This window comes from Aotus nancymaae, unplaced genomic scaffold, assembly GCF_030222135.1.
Source record: "Aotus nancymaae isolate 86718 unplaced genomic scaffold, 86718_ANA_hifiasm-v0.15.2.pri h1tg000008l, whole genome shotgun sequence".
NCBI classification, from domain to species: domain Eukaryota; kingdom Metazoa; phylum Chordata; class Mammalia; order Primates; family Aotidae; genus Aotus; species Aotus nancymaae.
In genome coordinates, this window is record NW_026988419.1 from 11,361,754 (window position 1) to 11,374,009 (window position 12,256).

General features: G+C 38.8%; 1 protein-coding gene across 1 annotated transcript in view; it reads left to right on the forward strand.

Moving 5' to 3' along the window:
• FARSB (phenylalanyl-tRNA synthetase subunit beta) overlaps window positions 1-10,448 on the forward strand; it is a 78,444-nt gene extending 67,996 nt beyond the window's left edge. The window contains exon 17 of the mRNA XM_012446273.2: window positions 10,175-10,448. Coding sequence (XP_012301696.2) covers window positions 10,175-10,326 — 152 coding nt within the window. The 3' untranslated portion in view covers window positions 10,327-10,448. The remainder of the gene's footprint in view (window positions 1-10,174) is intronic.
• Window positions 10,449-12,256: the final 1,808 nt, after the last annotated feature.

Genomic DNA, 12,256 nt, shown 5'->3' on the forward strand with positions numbered 1-12,256 from the left:
CATTGCATGGAGTTCCACGGTGTGATCAACTAATTTCCTGTTGGTAAACATTGAGTTGTTTCCAATCTTTTGCTGTAACAGATTGTGTTACAGCGAAGTCTTGTGCACATGTTATTTGGTAATGCCAGTGTATCTTTGGGACAGAGACCTAGAAGTATGGGATCACTGGGACAAAGTAAATAAATTCATATTTTCACCAGACACTGCCAGACACCCTCCATAGGATTTCTAGTTCAACATTGTACAAACACAGCAGCAACACTTGAGAGAACTTATTTCTCCACAGCCGTGGTCACTAGACTTTCTGTCTTTGCTAGTCTTTCAGATGGGAAGTGGTGTCTCACTGTAGTTTTAGTTGAATTTCCCTTGTGAGCAGAGTGTAAACATATTTATGTGTTCACAAGGACATTTTTATTCCCTTTTCTGTGTTCCACCTGCCTTGCTCATTATTTCTTTAGGTTTGTCAGTCTTCTCTGTTTTTAGCAACCTTTTATGTAGTGTGGCTATCAACTCTTCATGATATACATCTGCTATATATATATATATATATTTTAGTTTGTCAACTGTCTTTTGACTTCAACTGCTCAGAAGCTAATAGCTTATCTGTTAATGGTAGGAAATGAGAAGATTGTTGAAAAAACCACTTTTTTTTGACATTTTCCTAGTATTTCTTTGTAACAAGCAAGATTCTAGAAACCTTTAATAACTAAATGCTTGCTCTAATTTTTAAAAATATGTTCATAATCTGCTTGGTTTAAAAATTAGAAATGTTTCTTTTACCACGGACTTTTGTGGCAGTGGGGAATAACTGAACATCCATTAGATACCTGTCTTCTCCAGAGTTTCATTCATCGGCCAGCACATTTCTTCTCTCCCCATATTGTGCTTTGTTTGGAGAGACTCCTTTCTGCTTTTTAGCTAAAATTACTCTTCTATATATGTTACATCATTGCAGAAATCCAACAGATTGACATTCATTTAAAGTATTCCCAGTACCTTCATAAAAATGATAGGAGGGCTGTTAACTTCGCTGAGGTCTCAGTTGTGGTTTGATTTTGACCAATTATTTTGTTTAACACTGGGGTTGAATAGCTGTGGCCTGACCTTGGCCTCTTTGAGAAGTGAATGCTGTCATTCGTTTGGATGACTTGGGCAACCTTGGAAATATGCCTGAGCACTTGTTGGCTCTCATGGGCTGTGGGTCAGGAATGTGATCTTCCTGCTGAGGGTCGTACGAGGCCAAGTAAGATGTCTCCAGACCCCTGTGGCCCTTCCTGCCTTATAGGTTTTTTTGTGTGTGTCATAGATGTACTTTCCTCCTTCCCTTCACAGACCCAAGACCCTCATTTTCCCCCTTCTGAGTCACTGTACTTTGTCACTCACCTTCCAGAAGATAAAGGTTTATAGTCACTCTCTTAATCCCTAAAGGCTTTAAGTTTGTGAATTACATTCTCTGAACAAAGATTTCCTCTTGGAATTATTTTCCTAGGTTGATTTGAGGCATTTTTTTTTCCTACCAGTGGAATTTTTTTTAAGGCAGTAGTGTTGTTAGGCAGAAGAAAGTGTTTTATTGGTGTTGTATAAGATGACATCGATATAATCTTCTATTATTTGTGGTTTGTTGCCAGTACCACTAGTCGTGCGTTGTTTAACATTTTGCTATATAAAGAGCTATATGATGATTCATTTTCTTTTTACCTGTGTAGTACTATTTTTTTTTTTTGAGATGAGATCTCACTATGTTGCCAGGCTAGTTTTGACCACCTGATCTCAAGCTATCCTCCTGCCTCAGCCTCCCAAAGCACTAGGATTGCAGGTGTGCACCGCCATGCCTGACTTTAGTTCTACTTTTAGAAAAGAGAGGTAATCCAAGACAGACTATAAGCTTATAGAAACCTTATTTATACTAATGAATAATAGGAAGCAACTCCAAGATGAAATACTTAAAGAATAAGTTGACAACTGTGATATATAAATATAATGGAATATGATTAAAATGTCTTTAGATGTGAATATAAACTCAGTTGAAAAAGCAGTTCCCAAGATGGAATAGACATTAGTTCATTATAAATATTATATATATTATATATAATGAATATTATATATGACTATTATGTTTATATAATGAATATTGTATATTTATGTATAATATAATAATGAATATTATATATTTATATGCAATATTATATAATATATGAATGTTCATATTCAAATATGAATATTGTATACAATATTCATATATATAATGAATATGTTGTTTGTAAAACCCTAGGATGCATGCTAATCAACTGTGATAGAGTCAGTATGACACTGAGTGTTGCAATAAGTTCTTCTGTCACTTTAATCCATGTGATTAAAGACTTAATTCCTTCACCCCAGTTTCTTCATCTGTAAAATGGCAATGACGATATCTGTCCCGTTGACACCCTAGGGTTGTCAGGAGAGGCAGATGCAAGAATTTGTTAAAGCATTTCGGAATGTGTAAATCACTCTTCAGAGTAAATCTGGAGTAGATCCTAGGTCTGGCTTCAGGAAAGCAACATTGGATGAGTTGCAGACCGGATTTCAGGAAAACCTGATTTCTGATCTCAATTCCGCTCTTACCTACAGTTTTCTTAACCTGTCTAGTATCTATTTTCTCGTATATCAAGTGAAGAAAATGGACAGGGTGGCTTCCAGGGTCATTTCCAGTTTTAAGATTCTGCAGGAGTTTAAATTCAGAAGGAATCTCTGCCATAGGTTCTAACATTTCAGCTCTTTTTCTTTGCCTTCAGATGGTGTCCCTGTGGTACTTGTCTTCTGAAATAATTCCAGCTTTGTTTCAAGAATCTGAAATTGATTCATACAAGTACCTGCATTATATGGGATTTAAAAAATAAATAGTTCTGTTTTCCATGGAAGGCTCTAGGTTTTTGTCAGTATTATGCTATGCTAATATTGCAGAGCCTACCTGGGTATGTCCTAAGGTGAGAGATGAGAGAGATGATGAACTGTCAGTCTTTTTTCTCTTAAGTTTTGTTTGTTTATTTAATTTTAAACCAGAAGAAGTTTGCAAACGTGAAATGGACAGCTTGACCAAAAGCTTAAAAACATTCTGCTGTAGGCCTTATGTGCCTGTGGGCCACACACAGAGGAGCCGATTCCACGGCCCTTCTTCACCTTTAGCTTGCTCTCCAGCCTCTACTATTTCTTGCCTAGGGCAAGCCTCCTAATCTCCTTGTGCTTCACTTTTTCCCATCTGTAACTTGTCTGTCCCACAAAGGGCTTGGCCAGGGCTGCAATGGGAATGGCTTAGTGCTTTTACTGGGAGAAGTGATGAATAGAAAGCGGGGTACCATGTTTTTACAATTTCATTATTCTTTCCTTTTTTTTTCTTTTTTAGACAGAGTCTCACTCTGTCACCCAGGCTGGAGTGCAGGGGTGCAGTCTCGGCTCACTGAAACCTCCACCTCCTGGTTCAAGTGATTCTCCTGCCTCAGCCTCCCGAATAGCTGGGGTTACAGGTCCATGCCACCACACCCAGCTAATTTTTTTGTATTTTAGTAGAGACGGAGTTTCACCATGTTGGCCAGGATGATCTTGATCTCCTGACCTTATGACCTGCCTGCCTCGGCCTCCCAAAGTGACAGGAATACAGGCGTGAGTCACCCTGCCCTGCCTCCTTTTTCTCTTACATGCCCTATTTGTCACCTGAAATCTTACTCTGAAACTAAAACATCTATCAAAATTACATGTTTAAAGGGATGTTTGCACAAAGTTAGCTAAAGGTCTCAATTGAGTAAGTTAACTAATAGTGAAATTATGGATACAATCTCATATAGTCAACATTTCCATTCTTAATTAGCCCCACCACAGTCTCTTTTTAATTATTTCACTGTACTTCTGGAGGAAGCAATAAGTTATTCCTTTTGGCTTGAGAAATCGCCTCCTTTAAGATTTTTTCAGGCAAAAGACTAGATAAAGAACCATTTGTTGGCCCAGGAAGGCAGAGTGATTTCTTTTATTTTTGAAGTTGTTGTTCTAAATATATTCTATACATATTGAAGAAGTGTGAAAATTTTGAGGGAAAATGATAAGGGTGTCAGACAAATATAGGATGATGGCATTATTTAAGAACATAATTTTTCAAAACAGACTGACAGAGTACTTTTTAACCTAGAGGTAAAAATCCTTTGGTTTTACACAATTTGAGATGGATTTAAAGTTGCAATTAGCTGGGTCATTTTGAAGCTCTTCCAACATTCATGACCTCCTTTAGGTTTTAAAATATGAGTGTGTATGTGTGCATGAGAGATACAGAGTTAAGATTAGACTTTAAAATAGATCTCAACATCTCCCCAGCATTTGCTATTTAATCATTTTGTATTCACCCTGCTAATTACCTAAATGTTTCGAAAGAAATGTTAAAAAGCAAAAACCACAGAAATAAATGATAAATGATAAATTTCTCTACACAAATTAAGACCAGGAAATTCTGGAGTTACGATTCTCAATCTTTAGTCATAAGGAGATTGTGGTAATTTTTAAAAGATGGTTACTTATTGAGGACATTGCTTGATTACTTAGAAGACTAGGTAATGTGGGTTTTGCTGCTTTCTTTTTAAGCATAAGGTCCTACTGGATCCTGTCCTTATTTGTAATAGTGTTCCCTGCCCTGTCTTGATAGAATGTTGCTGCGTCATGGGCTCCCTGAGTTCCATGCTGTGGGGTTAAATAGGTACCGGTTCCCTCGCATCCAGTTGCCTTCACTTTAAGAGTTAATGGTGTCTGCAGGTGTGTTGGGATTAGCACTGTAAAGTTGTGTAAGGGGTTTTTCTTTCTTTTGATCTTCAGAACGGGATGAAAGATGGCCATTAAACTCAAGGGATTAGGTCCCCTCTCTTTACAGACTTTAGGTACCATAAATATTTCACTTCAAATGCAAGGTGAAGAATTGTGTACATCTGGGGAAAATGGGTGTTTTATATTACCAGTTGGAAATTATTCAGTCTCCACTTACAAATTAAATGGTCTTTGCAGAGAGCAAATCACTATCAAGATATCAACACAGAACATTTTCTCTCAACTGAGTGTGCCAGGATCTGAAAAATGTTTTGTGTTTATATCTCAATAGTTTTTTTTTTTGCCTCCTCATATTCCTAAGCCTTTTTCTTTCCTTTTATAAGCTAATGTCTTACCTACATTGTACTGTTTTCCCCTTGAGTTCTCCCCTTGGTGTAACTCCATTGGTGCCCTCAAAAAACTGCTGGTTCTAAAACTTTGAGAACAACCACCCTTAAGTAGGACACCACACTCACGTGGGATAAGTGTGTGTTTAGTTTTATAGTCTCTATATTCTATCTCTTTCTTTAAATCAACATTATTTAGAAAAGGAAGGTGATGTTGATGGGCTGGCAGCAGAGTTCTACAATTCCTGTTTCTGCATTCTCAGCAAACTAGTGGGAAACCAGGAGGAAGCTCCTCCTCTGTAGGAAATTATGGTTCCAGCCTCATTTTACTCTTTGCCTTGTCAATTTCACCCCAGAATGGAACACTGGAGTTGTTTTTTCCCCTTTTCTGGGAGGAGAAGGGCTTGGGTAGATGCCCTTAGAGTCAGCCTGTGAAATGATTATTTCTCCCTTCACTCCATAGTACATAATCAGTCACTTAGAGGGATTTACAGTACATTCAGTTGGCCCAGCGGCTTACAATGTCTACATGATTCTGTATTTTTTATTTCATTCCTGAAGTTGGAGAGTTATGTGTAGTTAAAACTCATAATAGTTTCTGCTGTTTGCTATGACATATGTGACATATGGACATTCCTTTTCCAGTGTTCCCTGCCTCCCTTTATATTTTGTTCTTATCTCTTTATTGCAGAAATTTTGGATGGTTAAGTATCATGCAAGCAGTACAATATTTGGGTTTGAGCCTCACAACATGTATTAGTAATGTAAAAAAAAAAGGGAAAAGTAAAATTGTATGAGTAGATAACTTTTTACAGATGGGCCAAATAAAGTACCAAATGAACGAGCTAAATATAGCCAGTGGCAGAGGGATTAAGATCAGGAATGAAGACCCTGATTAAGAAGGGGCTTGATAATGCCTTCTAATGTTTTCAGATTAGGGGGTCTGCTCAGTTACCACCTTAAGCTTCTACTTCCGATGCTCCCTAAAATTACAGGAATGACTCTATGTGTAAAGCTTATGCAAACTTTGGGCCTATAATATTACTCTTAAGAAAAAAAAAGATGAGGCAAAAAGAAACTGTGAAAAGTGTTTAGCATTGAGCAAGAGAGGGAGCTCACAAACTCTTTGATGGTCAATTAGCCAGAAAATGTGCTAAAGACTGGGTGCTGTGCTGGATTACGGGCCCAGGAATTACCCCCAAGGTCCTCAGAGTGGTCCTGCCGTTTGAGCACAGAGACAATTACAGACCTCTAGGAGATGCTACAAAGGCTTTAATTAAGGGACTTACTAACACCCCACTAAGTTTTGGAAATTGAATTCTTACTTTTGCTTACCTGATGTTTCTTTTGTCCAGACTTTCACATATATTTCAACAGAGAACACTATTTCCCTACTGTTTTGTGTTGGAAGCCATTTACTGTGATAGATAGGAGCAAAGCTGAGAGTTTAACCAGTGTAAGGAAGGAGGTAGAAAAGTGGACTGGGAGGCTTTTTGCGGGGGAACATTTTGGGCCCAGATTGAAAATTGTAGTACTCCTTGTCTTGAAACACCAGTAAGCTAGGAACTCTGCAGTTAAATACATGAAAAAAAGAAAACTAATGTCCTTTATAGAATTTGAATTTTAGAATTCCCATTTCACAAAGCAATGTGCTTTTCTTTGAATTGGCAACTTTACGTTTCTAGACCTAGCACGCTGCTCTTTCTCTAAAAGTATGTTTTCGTTTGTGGATGCTATAAGGTTAGCCTTTGTCTATCACCCAGGTCTGATTTTTCACAAGCGTAGATCCACATTTTGTTCCATCGAGATGTGACTGTTTTCATTTCTGGAAATGCTTTGCTTTAAGATGCGTTAGTCCTAGCTAGAGCACTATGATGACATTGATCTGCCGGAGTTACTGCGCTCAGCCACCCCCTTTCTCCTGACAGTGGAGATGCTCTCATCTTTGAACTCTAGAGCCTAATTGTTGCCCAAGTCAGCTGTATCGCACTTGTTTTGTTAGTGAGGTAGTTATTCTCTCTTCTGTCCTTTGAAGTGTTTCACTTCTGCCTGCAAAATTTGCTTTGAACCTTAAAGGTTTTCAAAAGCACTAAGAAATGCTTGTGTTTTAGTAACATCATATTTTTCTTCAGTATTTCTAGTTTACATATAGTATCTGTCAAGTGGCACATTTTTTAAGGTTCTCTCTGTTGTACTGATGGTCAGCTTAAAGGACCTTTTGTGTGCGTACCTCTCAATTTGTGTATGAGGAGGACAGAACCTCAGCCTTGCCGAACAGAGTGGATAAGAAAAGCACAGGAAGTGTTTAACCTGTGATGACAATTTTAACTTACCATTTTTTTCACTTTTCACAAGGTCAGATATAAAGTGTTTGGGCTTCATTTTTACGTGTGGGTTGGTAGGGGAGGATGATTAGTATTGGATGATAGGGCAGCAGGCTTCGTTTTTACCTGAGGGTTGGTAGGGAAGGTTGTTAATATTGGATGTTAGGGCAGCAGGCTTTATTTTTACATGTGAATTGGTATGGGAGGCTGATTAGTATTGGACGATAGGGCAGCAGTCTCCGGTATGTGCTGTCAGCTCCATTGGGCCGCAAGGCCTTCTGACCCCGGAGCAGTTTGAGATGCTGCACTGGCTTACACGGTCTTTGTGCCCCGGTGAGAGCTTTTGATATTTACATTATGTAGAATACTAACATACTTGGATATGTTTTAAGTAAAGCATAATGTGAATTTTAGTTCTTTTTGCTTTCCTTTGGAAAGAGAGAAAATTATATTTAGCGACACAAATATTTTTGTCCAGTTAATGAGCTAAAGCAAAGTTTAATCCAAACTTCCGGAGAGAGGTAGAACTGGCAACTGAAGAAGAATATAACTGAATTTTGCTAAAAAGTGCTGATTCATTACTTTTATGAAGTAAAAATTCTAAGCTCTTATCTCTTAGGCTTTATTTTGCTAACATTGTCAGAGCTAGCACATCTGGCTTAGATTCTAAAATAGTTTGGTTTTATGCTTCAGTAAAAATGAATCCAATCAAATTGGAATTGAAGATAGATGAAAGGATGAATTTTGGTACAATGAGGATTCTTAAGCGCAGCAAAGTTATCAGGGAAGATCTTGAACATTTCCTTTCTGAGTGTCCTTTAAAAATAGGCTGGTGTCAAACCTCAGCATCACACAATATACCCAGGTAACAAGCTTGAACACGCACCCCCTGAATCTATTAATAAAATAAAATTTGAAAAAAGAGCACAGCAGGCTGGTGTCTTTTTTTTCAGATAGTATGGTTGCATTCAAGTCTAGCTCTGTAAAGGGGTGCTGGGTGCTGGGATAAATAGTTCCCAGCAGTCCTTCCAGTTCTGGATTATATTGCTTACCATCAACACCTTATATATAATCTTCACTTATGTGTCATTTGAAGATTTTTCTTTTGTTTTGGGGAGTCGAGGGGAGGAGAGTTTTGTCTTTTAAGTTAGATTTTCATTTTGATAGGATTAAAATGCGTCATCTTTATCAGATTTGGTAATATTCATATCACACTAAGGCTCTGTATTATTAGTTGGGTTTGGTTTCTTCATTGTTTATCTGGTTTCCCTCCCTGTCCCTCACCTCAAGTGTGGATTAGTGCACAGAGCTAGACAGTTAAATGCACTCACTGAAATTCTTGCTTTAAAAGATAGGGAGGCAGAATTGTTGAGTTTGGAGAGATGTGAAAAAGAGGCTACCTTAGTATTTCACTTCTGTTGCTTTGGGTTTACTTAAGAATGACAATGTTTAAATGTTAGAATGTTTTCCAGGTCTTCCCCAAGAAATATAAACAAAGATACTTCTCTGCTGGTCGAGAAATATATGTAATTGTCCTTTGTGTCTATGGTACTAACTTGAAGGTAGCGGATTCCCCTCCCCTCCAACCTGATTCTGTATTTCTTAAGGATGCTGACCTTGGAACCATTAGTAGAGACTCAGCAGTTTACTCTTTCATCAATAATGCACTCACTCTGAAGCGGTGGGCTGGAAGCTGTGGCCCAGCTCTGCATGGGTATTTATAGTTCATGCCAGTAAATGTTTCTTTTGAATCAGTCAGGAGCTGCGGGCCTGATCCCTTTTCAAGTTGGTGGTGAGAGCAATGAGTCAGCAGGTTTGTAAACTTCAGGAGAGGACAGAGCATTGATAAACTCCTTTGGCACTGGTTATTTAATGAGTATGGAGTGGGCCTGTATGTTCGTTTTTGGCTCTGTAAACCTCAAGAACTGTTACTGCCTTGCTAAGCTGTATCAGTGCATTGGCACCCAGATCAAGAGAGAACTTTCTGCCCATCTTGAAGTAAATGAGGTATCATCCCAGGCTTGTGTTGGGCTGGCCTTTGCTGTGGTTTTACAGTTGATGTTCCAGAACTATTTAGAAAGCTCTTTTTAGACAGGAATGTGGGTTGCATTCTGGTAGCATGGCCTGTCGTCAGAGGTGTGGTTCCCATGTTGCCTGCCTATGACACTGTGGCTCCTGGTTTCTTTCTCTAATAAGGTGAGAAAGAGTGACATTGTGCAGAGCAAATGAATTCAGTGTCGATGTCTTACCTGGTGAGTGTCGCTATGGAAAAACCTGTTTGAAAACTGGTTTTTCCCATGCAAATTCATCAGTTTTATATTTCATTATTTTTCCTTTTGTCCATTTTAGGACCAGTTTCAAATGCAGGCAGAGTTCCCCTTTCTGACTATGTTCCTTCAGCAGCCTCCATGATTTCATCCTTCCTGCTCGGGCCCCTGTCACCAAAAACACAGGACCCTATTTTCGTATTTGCCCCTAATTTTTTCTTGCAAGAGTTTCTTGATAGCAAATCCTTCTTTTAAATACTAGAAAGTATGAGGAAGCATTCTCTTTTCATAGCCAGTGGTTTAAAGACGAATAGTTTTTTTTTTTAAAGTAGACTAGTGAGCTTTTAGTGTTAAATGTCTATTGACATTTTTGCCAGAAGAAACATTGATTTTTCTCTCACTTTCTCTTTTTCAGGGCCTGCTTTCTTCCCCGGGCGATGTGCAGAGATCTTTGCCAGGGGTCAAAGCATCGGGAAGCTTGGGGTCCTTCATCCTGACGTTATCACCAAATTTGAGCTGACCATGCCCTGCTCCTCCCTGGAAATCAATATTGAACCATTCTTGTGAAGATTGGTCTCTGTTGTATGATTCTCTTCCCAAGTATCCCTTTCACCTCCCCTGGTGTTCTTTAGTCCTCCACAGGGAATATCCATTGTGCTTTAATGTTTAATAAAGTAGAAAGCACTATCTGTCTCTGTGGGTAGAATCCACCCTTTCCCTGCGTTAGGCCAGTGTGTGCAACATACAGATGTGGTGTCTGTGTGTGAAGCTGCATTGTTGGGTAAAAGCCCAGTGGAGTGTCGGAGAAATGCACTAGCAGAGTGCAGGGTAAGTTCTGAAAGTCAGATGTGCTCCTCAGACATCAGAGCACTGCACTGTAACGGATTACTCCTGCATAGCAAGATCCCATTCTTTTCCTTATTGATAAAACAAGATTATTGATGAGAGTTCATGTTGCATGAGTTTGAAATAACTGAGGTTTAGCTTTGATTTTCTACATTTGACATGTATTCATCATTGAGAAATACTAAAATAACAGTATTTTTAGAAAACGTTTAAGAATCTATTATGGTCCAACAGTTATAGCTTCTGAGGTCAGTTTAAAATGAAAGAAAAATCTGTAATACGAGTATTCAAAATATCTGAGGGTGCATACTCTATCTGTGATACTCTGAGATACAGTACATGCAACAAAGATCTGTTCTCCTGTAAGAGTTAAAATGAGCCAGGGACGGTGGCTCACGCCTGTAATCCCAGCAGTTTGGGAGGCTGAGGCAAGTGGATCACCTGAGGTTGGGAGTTCGAGACCAGCCTGAACAACATGGAGAAACCTCGTCTCTACTAAAAATACAAACATTGGCCAGGACTGGTGGAGCATGCCTGTAATCCCAGCTACTCGGGAGGCTGAGGCAGGAGAATCGCTTGAACCCCCGGGAGGCAGAGGTTATGGTGAGCCGAGATCGCACCGTTGTACTCCAGCCTGGGCAACAAGAGCGAAACTCCGTCTCAAAAAACAAAAGTTAAAATAGACAAGTATTGATATCAGTGCAGTATGAACATTAGGAAACAATGAGAAGCTTATTTTTGCCGTAGGCCAGGCATGTTACTGTAATCAGTCAGTTATAAAATCATAGTTTTAAATACTTAATTGAGCTATAAGTTTCTATCTTGTTTTGTAGGGAGATATTAGACCTTTCTTTTTTCTGAAGCTAAGCTTCAGTCAATCCTCCTTGTTTTATATCCTAATTTCCTTTTTTACTTCAATCTAGAATTCTCCAGTATGTACCATCTCTGGAAAAAAGCTGGGTCTAATGTTTGAGAGAAGTTCCCAAGTAGTATTGAAATAATAAGAAATATGATAAAATATAATATTGTAAAGTCTCAGTAGAAAGAGCTAACAAAAGCCAGGTGCACAGTGGCTCATACCTGAAATCCTAGCACTTTGGGAGGCTGAGGCAGGCAGATCACTTGAGGCCAGGAGTTCGAAATCAGCCTGGCCAACATGGTGAAATGCTATCCTACTAAAAATACAAAAATTAGCCAGGCATGATGGTGTGGGCCTATAGTCCCAGCTACTTGGGAGGCTGAGACAGGAGAATCTCTGGAACCGGGGGGTGGAGGTTGCAGTGAGCCGAGATTTTGCCACTATACTCCAACCTGGGCAACAGAGTGAGATTCTGTCTACCAAAAAAAAAAAAAAAAAAGCTAACAAAGATAATGAAATAAGAATTACGTTCTTCAATCTTTCACTGAGTCTACTACTAGGAGAAAACCCAACCATATCACAACCATGAATCAGGGCAGTAGTGTCTTAACTTTGTAAGATTTGTGAACAGACTTCCATCTGACCTTTCATAGCTCTATTGTAAGCAGTTCCTTACAACACTTTAAAAATGAAATGAGATATACCCTCTAAAAATGATGCATGTCAAAAGGACTTTATCCAGCACGCATAAATATTTCTTAAAAATAATAAAACAACTGTTTTTTTAAAATG